General features: G+C 52.3%; 1 protein-coding gene across 2 annotated transcripts; it reads left to right on the top strand.

The window, feature by feature from the left end:
• Window positions 1-1,557: 1,557 nt before the first annotated feature.
• Window positions 1,558-12,434, top strand: LOC149852560 (early activation antigen CD69-like). Of its 2 annotated transcripts, XM_090030138.1 has the most exons (7): window positions 1,558-1,854; window positions 3,565-3,631; window positions 3,703-4,102; window positions 6,696-6,791; window positions 7,637-7,800; window positions 10,373-10,479; window positions 11,462-12,434. In XM_090030138.1, the coding sequence occupies exons 3-7, from the start codon at window positions 3,907-3,909 to the stop codon at window positions 11,613-11,615; spliced, it is 717 nt and encodes a 238-aa protein (XP_089886264.1). In that variant the 5' UTR covers window positions 1,558-1,854; window positions 3,565-3,631; window positions 3,703-3,906; the 3' UTR covers window positions 11,616-12,434. The 2 variants fall into 2 exon arrangements, with proteins under 2 accessions (XP_089886264.1, XP_089886265.1); XM_090030139.1 differs by lacking the exon at window positions 3,565-3,631.
• Window positions 12,435-14,735: the final 2,301 nt, after the last annotated feature.

Genomic DNA, 14,735 nt, shown 5'->3' with positions numbered 1-14,735 from the left:
CCCCCCTTAACCTTCTCTTGTGGAGGCTAAACAGGTTCAGGGCCCGTAGCCTCTCCTCATAAGGCCTGCCCTGCTGACCCCTGATCATACGAGTGGCCCTCCTCTGGACTCTTTCCATATCGTCCACGTCCCTCTTGAAGTGCGGCGCCCAGAAGTGGACGCAGTACTCCAGCTGCGGCCTGACCAGTGCCGCATAGAGGGGGAGGATCACCTCCTTGGACCTGCTCGAGATGCATCTGTGGATGCATGACAGGGTACGGTTGGCCTTCTTGACTGTCTCCCCACACTGCCGGCCCATGTTCATCGTGGAGTCAATGACGACTCCAAGATCCTTTTCCGTCTCCGTGCTGGCAAGAGGGGAGTTCCCCAACCTGTAAGTGTGGTGCCGGTTCTTCCTCCCCATGTGCAACACCTTGCACTTATCAGTGTTAAACCCCATCCTATTCTCATCCGCCCACCGTTGCAACCTGTCAAGGTCAGCTTGTAGCCTATTGCACCCTTCTAGTGCACCCACATCCCCCCACATCTTAGTGTCATCAGCAAACTTGAACAGAGTGCTTTCTACCCCGTCATCCAAGTCACTGATGAAGATGTTGAACAGTGCGGGCCCGAGGACCGAGCCCTGCGGAACCCCACTGCCCACATCCTTCCAGGTCGAGAAGAACCCATCCACTACCACCCTCTGGGTGCGGCCCTCCAACCAGTTGGCGACCCATTTGACTGTGTGGGCATCGACACCAGTCTCCCAGCTTTTTGATGAGGACAGGGTGAGAGACAGTGTCGAAAGCCTTCCGGAAGTCCAGAAAGACTACATCCACAGCAACTCCTGCGTCTAATGATTTGGTGACCTGATCGTAAAAGGCCACCAGGTTGGTCTGACAAGACCTGCCCCTGATGAACCCATGTTGGTTGCCCCTGAGCATGCATTCCCCCGCAAGGCCCTCCTGGATGTGTGCCAGGATAATTTTTTCAAAGAGCTTACCCGGGATTGAGGTAAGACTAACTGGCCTGTAATTTCCCGGGTCCTCTTTTTTTCCCTTTTTGAAGATAGGGACCACACTGGCCCTCTTCCAGTCCTCCGGCACCTCACCAGAGCTCCACGAGTGCTCATAGAGCCGCGCCAGGGGTCCCGCAATGACCTCGGCCAGTTCCTGTAGAACCCTAGGGTGAAGATCGTCCGGACCAGCGGACTTGAACACGTCCAGCCTCTCCAGAAGTACCCTAACTAACTCCTCGCTAACCATCTAAAACTACCATCACCCTGACACAACACCCTAACGTGGCACAGGAAAACCAGGGGGACCAGAGCAGCCAACCTGCTGCTCCTGTGAAAGGCCGATACACCCAAGAGATCCCAGGCAGAGGGCCGTGTCTTGCTGCAGGGGAAGACGGCTGCCCAGTCCATACAAATCTGACCACGGGATAAAACTCCTTCCTGACGCCAAACGGGGGATTGGTCTGGCCCCTGGTTCTCTGTTCGGCCACCCCAGCGACACTGCCGCCCGCCCCGCCAAGCACGCCCCCGCTCTCCCGGCACGGCTCACGCGCGCGCTGGGAGGGAGGCGGAGGCGGGAGTCGCAGTTCTCTCCGCTCCTGCGCGCTCGCACACAACGGCACCCGCTCACCCAGCAACAGCACCCAGCACAGGCGGCCCGGCCCGCCCGCCTCACGCCACCGCCGGGGGCGCGGGTCTCGCTGCGGCGGGAGCGCGCAGCATCGCGAGAGGAGACACCCGGGCGTGACTCCCGCTACAGCCCCGGGGCGCCCGTTTGCACGCAGCCGGCAGCGGGAGCGACTTCCAGCCGGGAGAGCTGCGCCGGCGCGGGACAGGCCGGGCTGGGGACGCCCCTGCAGGTGCGGAGAGAATTTAAGCTTCTAAACACCTGTGCTCCGGGGCAGGGCCGGGCCCGCTCCTGCCCCACAGCCTCCCTTTTGCAGGCAGCCCCGCGGGCGGGTGCGCGGGTGCGTGGGGCCCCGGGGCTCCCTGCAGCCTTGCCCTGCCCGCGGGGCGGAGGGGCCGGGGAAGCACGAGGCTGAGAAGCCCCGCTCTGCTGGCGCGGGCCGTTTCCGGCCCCCCCCCCGAGTGATCCCGTGACGCCGCTAGCGCCTGTGGAGCCGCGGGTGTTCTTGCTCCGTGGCCTGTCAGTTTGTGACCCTAACCGCGCGTGGGCCATTATTTTGGCTGGAGGGTCACTTTGGGAGTTTGGGGAGGTTGCTGAGTCAGCCTGCTGCAGCTCACTAAAACTCCGGGAGTGCCCCGCAGGCAGCGGGGATGGGGCGTGCGGCGGCTGGGATTGGGATCGCAGGACGGCGATAGCCCAAGGCCGGGCAAGAGCCGCAGTCCGCTCCCCGCAGGCCCCTGCGCCGAGTGCCGGTTCTGCAGGGGGGGCAGGTTGCGCTCTGCCCTGGGCCTGGCCCTCTGCTGTCACCACCCCATGGTCCCCGGGTCTCCAGGGGGGCCGGCTCCAGATCCATGGACACTGGCCAGGAGCAGCGCAGGCAAGGCCCGCGGCCAGGCAGCACGGGGCCACGGGTGGGCTGGGAGCCACATCCAGGGGTGGGTTGGACGGGCAGGGCCTGGATCGTGGAGCAGTGACAGCACAGGACCAGGGCTACATCTGGGGTTGGGACAGAGCTGCAATCCACTCCCCACCGTCTGTGCCTGTGCAACAGGGAATTCGCCCCAGGTTGCAGGGAATTTGCCCCAGGTCCTAGCCCCACACTTTCACAATTCCCAGGGCCGCCTTCCCCTCCCACTCCTGCAGCCCCATCCCAGCCACACACACCCTGCCCATGCGGGTCCTAGCCCTGGTAGTGGGTGCGGAGCAGACAAGCCAGGGTGCCCGGGTAGCGGGGCTGGGTCCAGCAGCAGCTGGAAGGAGCTGCTGCCATTGCTGGGGCTGCTGGAAAATGGAGTCTGGCAGCCACACCGCCCCAGCTCTAGTTGTGCTAGTTTCTGGGACTGCTGGGTTTGGTACGTTTCCCAGGGAGTTAGAGGATCCTCTCCTGGGATCTGAGTCGCTTTCCTTTGCTTCTGTCAACCAGTATCTGCCCCCCACCTCCCATCATGCTGCTGGTTGGAGGTAAGGGCATAAATTCCCTGGCTGTACCCACCTGTCCCTTTGTCCTTTGTAGGTTTTTCTACCACATTGAACACCAGATGACCTCAGAGGAAAACTGGGAGACAGAGGAGGGGGTAGCCTTCCCAGCTTTGCAGCTGAGTGGCCAAAGCACATGCTCAGGAAACAGAAGACAGGTTCTAGACTCCCCCTCACCTAGATGGAGGTTGAACCTGCATCTCACTCCTTAGCAAAGTGCACCAAACACTAGTCCAAGGCTTAAAATCTCCCTCCCCCCTTCCTGTTGAAGGGGAAGCCCAGAGCAGCCAAGTGGGAAAGATGCATAGGGCTAGAAGACTTTACACTGTGATTGAGATGAGCACTGTCATGGCAGGGTGGGGGTCCTGGACATAAAAAAGGCAGGTCTGAGAGCCACTCCTTCCACTTGGAGGTGGCACAGTGAGCCTGATTCTGCCCTGCTCTGCCCTTGTTTCCACTTGTGTAGGGTGAGTACAAGACCCTTGGATTCTGCCATTGCAGCAGTGGGGATATGTGACAGCATCTCTGCTTAGGTACGTATGTCTGGGGGAAATAGGGGTTGTCATCTTTTTACCTGACTTGACTGCTGACTTTTGGCTTGCAGCTAGAAGCAGAGAGCAGCGTGGACGTGATCGGGGCAGCTGGCTGAACACGTGCCTTGCACAACAGCCTTGGCCACAGGAGTCCTGTCTGCCTTGACCCTCTAAATCTGTGGACGGCTGCTGCAACCACCCTAGAGCTGACCAGGGAGAGGAGAGTTCTGTGCATCCTTCCTGTCCTAGGTCCCTGTGTCACCTTTAGAGTGCCCATGTGTCAGCTTGAGTATGTAGAGATGGGGGGAGAAGGGACCCCCTCCAAGGAGAAATGCCTCTTAAAGTCTTCCCAGCATTGGAATGGAAACACAGAGAGCAGCAGGGATGGGAATGGAGAGCAGCCATCTGGGAGTGAACCCCTGTTCGCACAGCAGAATGACACAACAGACGTGGAGCAAGGAGAAAATCCAGGTATTGCCCAGGCACAAACTAGACAAATGGGGCCATGTGTCCAAGGGTGTGAATGGAGAGGGAGAAACTTCTTCCTGGTCACTGCAGGGGGATCTGCTGTGCAGTTGCACATTGAACTGGTCCTTTCCATACCAGTAGCACACTGGTGTGACCTCATACCTAAAATGCTGTTAAATGTCTGTGCTCCTCTTGCTTTATATTTACTCTTGCCATTTATCTGGGATTAGTACTCTTCCCTGAAGAGTGACTGTCAAGTTACCCATCTTCATGGGGTCTCTGCTTTTCCAGATCAAAGCAGCTACATTTACAAGCCAGCATGGTTCATCTTCTCAGTGCCACAGTCCTTGCTGGGTACCAGTTTTAGAACCAATCCAGGGCTTGTTTACAGGCAGGAGCTCTGCTTCTTCCATTAGCTGGAAAGATGTTTGGTCTTTGCAGCAGTACATGTTGACTCAGGTTTGAGTTTAGAAGTGGCTGGTAGAAATTTAGCTTGCCCCTACGAAACAGAGATATAAAACTGAAGAGCAGAAATCCATTGCAAACTGATCCAAGAGCATCCACTTGAGTGTTTGCAACATTTTAATTAAGATCTGTTTTTAATGAAGCTAGTGAAACTGCTCTTCATAAATGATCTTTGGAACTTTTTCCACTCTTCTCATTTATCACTGCCAGGAATAATATAATAGGGCCCGGGTTCTAACCAGCACTGGCCCCGCCTGGCTGGGTGGAGGGTTACGTTCAGAGTGGGTCAGACCAGAACAGGTCAGTGGGATTATCTAGTCCAGTCGTGCCCAACCTTATCGCTTCACAGGCTGGATGAGCGGTGTCAGGTCAGTCCATGGCCCAAATCCAGTCTGTGGGCCTGATATGGCACACTGCTGGCCCATCCAGAACCTGATCCAGGTACATAGAAACAGCCTATCTGAAGCCCAATCCAGCTGCATGGATCTGGGGCCCAATCAAGCTGAACAGGGCCAGGGTTCAATGCAGCTGCATGGGAACAGCCCAGCTGGGGCCAGTCCAGCTGCACAGGGCTTGGAAATCTGGCAGTGGGGAGTCCCTCGGGGCTAATGATAGGCCTCCGCAGGCTGGATCTGACCCATGGCCAAGGAGTTAAGCACCCTATGTCTAGTCTAATCTTCCAAGCCATAGAAACCACTAAAGGGCTGTGGCCTACAGCCCTGTAGCTAGCAGCCTGTGTAAAAACAGCTAGTGATGGAGAGAAACTTGGTGCTTTCTAAATTGCACTCACTTAGACCTGTGCTAATAGCCACTAGTATATACAGTGGTAGATAAAACCCCTCAGCAACAAGATGCTGCCATCTCCTCTGAATCACAGTCCCTTCCTCAGCTCTGCAGGGAGTTATAGCTAATGCTACCAAAATGTCCATCATGAATGATGGGGGTGGGGGGCTGGGGATGGAGACCAGGGTCAGGCCCCATGCCCTCCCACCATCACTCTGGGTCCAGCCCCGCTCCCTCCCTCTCGCATTGCCACTCCAGATCTTGCCCTGCTCCCCTAGCCCCGTGCTGCTGCTGTGGGTCCTGCCCTGCTCCTCACCTCCCACTGTTGCTCTGGTTCCCATCCTGCTCCCCACCGCTCTGCACGTGAGGGAGCATGGCCCAAAGGAGCATGGGGGTGGGGTAGCGTGCAGCCATGGGGTGTGGCACAGGGAGCAGCCATGGTGCAGGGAGCGCTCAACAGCTATGTGGCATGGGGAGTGGCCCTGGGGTGTGGTGCAGGGCACATGTGAGGGGCATGGCACGCAGCTTCTTGGGGGTGGGGGTGGCATGCAGCTGCAGGGTGGGGCATGGTATGGGGAGCAGCTCAAGGGTGTGACACAGGGCACATGGGGGGTGTGGCACATCAGTACATGGGGAGGTGGCAGAGGGTATGTGGGGGTGTGTAGCATGCAGCCACACCAGGAGTGGGCGTGGCGGGCTCGCCCCACCCTGTGGCCACATGCTGCAGCCTGCGGGCACTGCCTGGGCCCCTCTGCCCGCCCCCTCGGGGCTGCCTGCAGCTGCATGGCCCCCCGCCTCCCCATTCCACACCTCCTTCATGGCCTGCAGCCAGTGAGTGCTTCCTGCATGGGGTGGTTAGGGTGCCGCGCAAGGAACAGGTGTGAGCGGCATGTCCTGCCCTGCATGCTACAGGCGGCGGGCACTGCTAGTGCTCCATGTGCCCCTTCCCTACATAACACCCTGTGGCCATGTGCCCGACACCCCCTGCACGCCCGGGGGTGGGGAGGGGGGAATGGCACACAGGGAGGGGTGGGAGCCGTGGCTGCATGGTTCCACGCGGGGAGCATGCACCGGGAACGTGCCCTGCCCTGTGGCTGTGTGGTGCATTTGGCGGGTGCTGCCTGCAGCTCCCTGCCTGCTGCCCTTGTGGCAGCCTACTTCCCACGCGTGCACCCTCCCCGTGCCTGCTTCCCACACAGTACCCTGCATGCGCATTTGGCCCGGACAGTTGCGGACAGACAGATGGAAGTGGTAAGGCTTTTATTATATTAGAATACAGATAAAATTCTGTCATCCTTCTCTGACTGGTTCCCTGGTACCCTCATCATGACCCTCTTTCTCTCCTCAGCTTCCTTGCCTAAATGCAAATTACCACTTGTTTATGAACGGATAGGCTTCCTGGGAGTCATAGTAGCCTTGACAATTGTAATTGGCCTTCTTTCTGGTGAGTGTAATCTTCCTAATAGAGCCATTTGGGATTCTTTCCCCAGTGAATAATCGTTTTGTTTTGTCAAAAACCCCACCAGGATATTTTTAAATTAGCTTGATGACAATAATAATTTTCAACCAAAATCTGGGGGAAGGAAGCAATTTTTTGAGCTTTCTGACAAATCCCCAGTGTGGGTGGGCCACAGATGCTTTTCATGAACATTCTTGGTTGATTGAAAACACCATTTTTTCATTGCAGAAGTTTTTAATCAAAACTGTGCCCTTAACCCTTGTTGTTATGGCCAGATCCAAACAGGTGTTTGGAACCAACTTCTCCCCCCTACTGCAGGAGGGGCTCACTGTTTAGCCCTGTACAAGGTGGCAATGCAGCCCTGAGGCTGCTAGTGAGAGGCAGTGGTCATTGATTTACGACAGAACTGTCCAACTTCTGAGTTGCAAAGGGGCACAGGAGCCCCCAGCCAAATGCCAGCCGCAGGCTATGCTGCATGGCAGGCATCCCATGCTGCACCGCATGAGCAACCCCACACTCCGTCCTGATGCCGCACTATAAGCTGCATAGTGTTCTCAGGTCCCCATATTCTGCTCATTGCGAGCTCCATGGGCTTCATTGCCCTGTTTTACCTGCAGGAGTGCGGCAAGTAGCAGGAGAGTGATGCAGGGAACAGCACCCAGGTTGGAAGCCCAGGGACTGCAGATTAACCCCCTGGGGTTGCATGTGACCTGCAGGCCACCAGCTGAACAGCACTGGTTTACAATAGCATTTCCTGGCTTTGCTCCCTTTTTCCTTGCGCCCTCTAAGGATGTGTGCTACTCTTATCATGTGCTGCTCTCCCCTTTCAGGAAAGAAATACAACTCCTTTGTCATGCCTTGCTCAGATGACTGGATTGAATACCAAGGGAAATGCTATTATTTCTCAGATGATAAAAAGAGCTGGGACTCCAGTCAGAGCGCCTGCTCTTCACTTGGTGCCTCTCTGGCCAGGATTGACACCCAGAAGGAGATGGTAAGAGAGAAACTCAGCTTCGCAGTATCTGCCAAGCCCGTCATAACTGGTGTTTGTTCTGTATGGAGCTAAGTCCTTGCTGCTTGCCTTGCACAGTGAGAAGGGAGGAGTGGCCCCACAGAAGTGAATTCTAGCATTGAATCCCCTCTCTCCCTTGGGATATAATTCAACCAAAGATGTCTCTGCCAGCCACAGCAATTTTCAGGCAAGGTGTGGTCTCTGATAGATCAAGGGAACAAAGCTGGAACACAAACTCTGTCCTTATTATAAAAAGTTAAAAATAAGCTTTGATCCTGTCCATTACAATGCCAAGGAGATGTAAATACTTAATGGATTACAGTTAATTAGATTGTTAGTTCTTTGGGGCAAGCACAGGCCCTTCACATGTGTTTGCATAAAACCTACTGTAATTTACAGATTTTAAGGGCCAGCTGTGATCATCTAATCTGACAGGGCCTGTATAAAACAAGCCACTGTTTATATTAATTAGTCACTGGATAAAATTCATAAACAGTCCTTGGATCCTGGACTGGGGCATGGATCTTTCCACTCCTAGCTGAATACTTTCCCCATAGGCAACAGAATTGTACTCTGAGTTGCTCTCTCACCCAATTAATCTTAAATTTTTATTCTATGTAATGGCATGGGCTCAATAGGAGTCCCCTCCCCCACCCAGAATACCTTAAGATCTTCCAGTTAGAGCATAGCTCCTGGAAGGTAGAACATATGGGTTGATCCCTCAGGCAGAAGAAGGAATCAAACATTGGTCAGAGACCTCCTGGACATATGCCGTAATATCAACAGCAGGTACAACCTGCCTTGCTTTCAAAGAGTGAGCCCTGCTCAGCTTCACAAGGGGCACCCCAGCCCCAGTGCTCTGGATGGCATGCTGTGTGTTTAGATCCCACTTTGAGGTGCCAAGTACTCCCCCAGGCCCTGTACAGAGAACCTGGGTGACTAACTCAGGACACTGGATTCCATCCAGGTGTCACAGTCCTTTATTGGCTTTACCCCTAAGGCCCCTTTCTTCAGTTAGAAGGGGAATGGGATCTTATGAAAATCAGCAAAAGTAAGAGACCCTAAAACAGCAGGATCGATTCTCCTCCCCCCCAGTACATACTAACACTTTTGTCAGTTATTGCAGTAGTACCAACAGAGCAAGACCTGTTGAAGTAACCAGTTTTTCAGTCCATTTTTAGCACCAAAATATTTTCATAGACATTAGGGCTGGAAGGGACCTTGGAAGATCATTGAGTCCAGCCCCCTGCCCCAGGGCAGGAAGTCAGCTAAGGTCAAAGGATCCCAGCAAGATAGGTGTTCAGATGTTTCTTAAAAGAGTCCAGAGTAGGTGCTTGCACCACCTCTGGAGGTGGTCTATTCCAGGCCTTGGGGGCTCGTACAGCAAAGAAATTTTTCCTTACGTCCAGCCTGAAATGGTCTTGGAAGAGTTCATGACCATTTGACCTTGTCATCCTTTGGGGTGCTCTGGTGAACAGGCGTTCCCCGAGATCCTGGTGAACATCCATTATATACTTATAGGTGGCCACCAGGTCACCCTGAGCCTGCGATTTTCCAGGCTGAAGAGTCCCATGGCTCTCAGCCTCTCATCATAAGGCCTGTTCTCCTGCCCTCTGATCATGCGTGTGGCTCTCCTCTGGACTCTGCCAAGCTCTTCTACATCCTTTTTAAATTGTGGAGCCCAGAATTGGATGCAGTACTCCAGCTGTGGCCTCACCAAGGCTGAGTACAGCAGGAGGATGACATCCCAGGATTTGCTTGAGAAGCATCAGTGGATGCAAGCCAGAGTTTTGCTCGCTTTACCAGCTGTGACATCACGTTGGTGGCTTATGTTCTTCTTGTGGTCAGTCATGACCCCCAAGGCCCTTTAGGCCGTGATGCTAGCAAGTGTAGCACTGCCAAGCCTATAAGCGTGCTGCAGGGTTTTTTTTCCCCCAAGGTGGAAAAAATATTACTTGGAATCGAGCTAAGACGAAATTTTCAAAAAATGGTAAACCAACAAGTAGTAAAAGTTTTCAGTCAAATAAAAGGTTGCATGTCCCATTTCCTTAGTCTGTGAGCTTTTCATTAACATCAAAATACATTTAAAAAATGAAACCGAGTATTGTAAACCCACAAATCGAACCAACTCATTTTAAAAACGTTGAAGCACAGCATTTCTAGATTTTTTTTCCCCTGACTGAAATGCTTTTGCATATCCAGATGAATCTGCATTTACTGATGAATAGATATTTTTTTCACCCAAGAAAATGTCACCCAGGCCTGTGTATAACATGACAAATAGCTCTGAGTAAAAGCATTGCAGTTCCACCTACTTATTCCTCTTCCACTAGGAGACTGAAGGGGTGTCACACCTGCCACAGGCCTTCCTCCACAATGAGTGATGACAAAATCAGATGACCCGACCCTTGCCATGAAAAAGATAGATAGATTAGTGCATGACTGCTAGTGCTGACCCAAGGCAGAATGTAATCCAGATCTACTGTGGCCTATGTAACTACATGCATGATCCAAGGGTGGGAATTAATATATATTTCCCTCTTCTCCAATAAAGAATTTCATCATGCGCTACAAGGGGCAGGCTGAGTACTGGATCGGCCTGAGGAGAGAGCAGGACGAGCTCTGGACCTGGGTGACCAGCACAGAGTTCAGCAGCCTGTTGTGAGTCCTTTCCCTTCTGTGCTGGGAAGGTGGCCCCTGTGGCTCTGCAGCTGGGAGTCGAGCTCCAAAGAGGCAGCTCCTTGCCCTGGAGCTGGACCAGTGGAAGGCAACATCCCTGAGATACATGGCTTAGCACACTGGCTGGTGGAGGTTACACTCCCATGGGGGATTCTTTGATCAGGCGAAGCAAGACAGGTTCCCCCTGCCAGTTTTCATCAGCTCCTGCCTCTCTCCCCCCTCAGGAACAACTGGGTTAGGATCCTGCCTGTGATGTGCTGTGCAGGGAGCACAGGTGCTGTTGGAGGAGGACTGTAGTTGGGAACAGTGTCTGAGTAGCAGCCTGCTATTTCTGTGCAAGGAGCCTGGCTGCCCGCCACCACTTCCAGGGTGGGATGTGGAGATATTGTGTGCCATAGCTGGTGCAGCTGCCTGCAGCCATGACCTGTCTGACTCATTGAGGGTCTGAGTTCTTGGCATGAAAGACCCTGTCACCTGCCTCCAGTAACAGGGCAGGTGGCTCAGTGGGGATGGATAGACTGGGCTGAGCCTTGTCACTGCCCCCAGGGGTCTTTGGAGGAATCCCTCATCTTGATGTAGTAAGAAGGGCGTAGGCTTTTCACTGCCCCATAAGGATCCTTCAGGGGGAGGGAGGGGACTGGGCCCAGTCACTTGTCTGTGGAGCCCTCCACTGGGCACAATGGTGACTGGTCTCAGCCTCTCACAGGTGCCTGAAGGCTGGGGGTCAGGGATGGCAAGCAAGGCTGGTCTGCAGAGCTGGTTCTCTAGCTCTCTCCTGTGCCCTACAATCCTCCCTAGTCCCACAAAGGAGGCACAAGCCACCCCCTCCTATCACAGAGCATCATGGGGCAGAGATGGTGTCTGGAGACAGGAGTACCGCTTGTGGGCAGCATGTCTGGGTGCCTGTGTGAAGCAGCTGCCCTGCCTGCTGAAAGCGACTTTCATGGCGGTATCTGTTTTACAGGTTCAGAGTGCAGGCAGACGGGAACTGTGCCTACCTGAGCCACGACTTTGTTGGCTCTACAGGGTGCTCCACACTGCGCCACTGGGTCTGTACCAAGCCCCACAGGACAGCCAGAGCAGAGGATGACTTGAAGCCAGGCACTGCAGGTGGATAGTCTCGTGAACACAGCAGTGGCCTATGGTGCGGCACCAGGGAGTGTCCCCCATTGTATTAGCATGGATAAGAGGTGGGCGGTGCCAGGGTGCATCCCCACTGCACCAGTATAATTATGAGGTGGCTGGTGCCAGGGTGCATCCCAACTGGACCGGTATAATTATGAGGTGGCCGGTGCCAGGGCACACCCCCACTGCACTGGTATAATTTATGAGGTGGGCGGTGCCAGGGTGCATCCCCACTGGACCGGTATAATTATGAGGTGGCCGGTGCCAGGGCACACCCCCACTGCACTGGTATAATTATGAGGTGGTTGCTTTGAGCTTGAGCAATAGGAAGAGAAGATAATAACTACTATATACTTAATAATCCTGTAAGGCAACCGGTAGCAATTGTATATTAGTTATGCTGCACAGTTCAGTATTAATACAGTGCTTATATTAACCATTGATAGTACAGTATATTCAGATATTAACAGCAAATAGCATTAGTCACCTTTCTGAGGCATTCTGTAGCATGATCCCCAGCTCTCTGCAGATGATCTATTACCAAAGGGAACCATGAGGACAGGAGATCCTAGTTGCTTGGACAGCACTGTCACATCAAAAAGAGGAATGTGCCCAACAGGAAGATGTGCTGAAATGATCATTATCAGAGGCAGGACAAGGTTTCCACATTTTACACAGAGCATTATTCATGTAGTTGTTGCTCTAAATAATTTGTATGAAGTGAATCTATAGCAGAGATACCTAAAGCTTTTATGGCATGTTTCTAGCTATATTTGTATGCATCAGTATTCAAATAAATGAAATAAACAAAGGCAGCTGTATTTGTCTCTTATTTCTTCTTGAAGTTTGACTCTTGGACAAACCTGTTTGCCCTCAGAAGGCAACTGGGTAGCTGTTTCCTGACATCACGACTGCCTAGTATAGGTTAAAGAGAGAACTGATAAGGAAAAACTTCTTTCCTAGTCAAATATCAAGGGTTTGGAACAGACTCCCCCCAGAGGTGACACAGTCACCGACCCTTGCAATCTTCAAAAAGTGTCTTGATGCCCATCTTGCTGGGGACATCTGATCCCAGCCGTCTTTCCCGCCCAACTGCAGGGGAGGCTGACCCTGATGGTCTGTAAGGTCCCTTCCAACTCCTAACAACTATGATACTATGAAACACTTCATAGCTGGCAACTGTCCTCAGGGGAGGATGGTGGGAGTAAATTCAGAGTTGAGAATCTCTCGCTAAGAACTTGGTCACAGTCTAGGAATGCATCACCAGGGACATCCCAGCTTGCAGAAGGCTTGTTAATGAAAGAAAGGACCAGACCCCATGGCTGGGAGAGGAAGCCAAATTCAGACAACTTTGGGATGGGGTAGATTCTTCGTCGCACTCAGGAGGTTATATGAACCCTAAAGACCGAGATGGTAAGGAGGGTACACACTGGAATTCAATCACGAGTTATTGAGCATGCAGAAAAAACAGCCAAGGCAAGAGTAGACACCAGAGCACAGAGCCACCTCTCCAGGGCAGTGCCTGTCTTCCTGATGAAACGAGCTGGTACCCATTGTGCTTCATCTCTTCCTGGGACTCCCCTTGGGGCCTTGGGCATTGTCTTTTGGTTGTGCTGTGCTCCCTCCAGCCTGGGGTTCAAGGGTCATGTCTGCATAGTAGGAATTTGGGAGGAGTGATGTGGACTTCTGCAGCAGTTGGGGTGCTGTCCTTTGTGCGTGTAACAGCGCAGCAGAGTGTCTTATGCCGGGGAACCTTGGATATCTCAGAGGCGGCTGAAGGACAGGTCTGTCCTGAACCAAGCAGTGGGTCCCCAGCTTTTTTTCCCCTTCTGTTGAGAATACTTTGCAGCCTTTGTGCTCTAAATATATAAACCTTATTTAGAAATGTCCTAACTGCATACAACTATTTTGCTATACAAATGCATGAGGTATTAACACTTCTACGTTATTTCTTTTGTTAGGTATGTACTAACTAGATTAGAAAGTTTCCATCTTAAACTAAATGTGTTTATAAGTTTGCATGCATGTGGGTTTCTCTCTCCAAATGTGCTTAAACATCTATATGTACATATAAAAATACATTGCAATACTTCGTTATTCCTTGTGGGGGGGGTTTATTTTCATTCAGTTAGTTTAAAATTAAACAAGCAGTTGTTTAATAGGTTTATTTTAAAATGTACTCTCTGTCTCTCTTTGGTATCACAGTCCTTGAGGGCCTATAACTGCCTTATCTAAAGCCTTCCATCTCCTTCCACCTTGTACACCCTTTGCCTATCCCTTCCAGATAATTTTTTATGTTATCTTCCCATCCTTGCCTTGGTCCATGTCAAGGTCTGATATCCTCCACCTCAGCTTCCAAAATCTGCATTTTCCTGTTGCTTTTCTTGATGTGCCCTGTCCAGTTCATTCTTTGTCCTCCTACCTTGCAGGACAGCTGGTCTTTTGTGAATGTCCATAAGCTCTTGATGATGTCTTCTCCTCCATGCTTAATACTTGCTACATAAAAAACATGTTTTCCTCCAACAATAAGGGAAATGTATATGTATATTGAGATTTTGTCCAATGATTTAACAAACTTTATTTAGGATTTTATGAACTGCCTAAGTCGATGACAGTTGGAGGGGAGGGGGCAGCAGTGGAGGAAGGGTAAGGTATTGGCACATAAGGGTTGTGGTTAGGAGTTGGGCTAGTCTGTGGTGAGGGCATTAGTTGGGACAAGGAAATATGGGGCTGGGTAGCCACAGTGAAGGACACAGCTTTGCCTTTAGCAGCCAAACCTTGTCCAGTGTGTCACAGAGCACGTACCACAGTTGCTTGCAGAAACAGCAGTGTTAGAAACAGCTTTCATGTTATTAAATATGGGGCTGATCACTTTACTCAGCAAAGGTCTGCATTTTAACTGGTGTGGAACAATGATGCATCAAGAGGAAAAGCATTCACTGAAGTTGAGGCTGTCTTACCCCATCTCCCTTCTGGGAGCAAGAACTGAGTAACTTGCCTGTTACAAGAAGCAGCAGCTAAAGGGTGGGGAAATACCCAGGCTCTAAGGAAATTTCATTTTGGTGTTAGAAACTCAGGGAAGAAACGTCCTTCTAAAATGGAAGAATATATAA

The sequence above is a fragment of the Crocodylus siamensis genome, chromosome 15 (assembly GCF_052110815.1).
Source record: "Crocodylus siamensis isolate JL-2025a chromosome 15, ASM5211081v1, whole genome shotgun sequence".
In the NCBI taxonomy this organism is placed as follows: domain Eukaryota; kingdom Metazoa; phylum Chordata; order Crocodylia; family Crocodylidae; genus Crocodylus; species Crocodylus siamensis.
The sequence above is the reverse complement of the archived record's forward strand: the minus strand, read 5'-3'. Positions and strand labels throughout refer to the sequence as shown.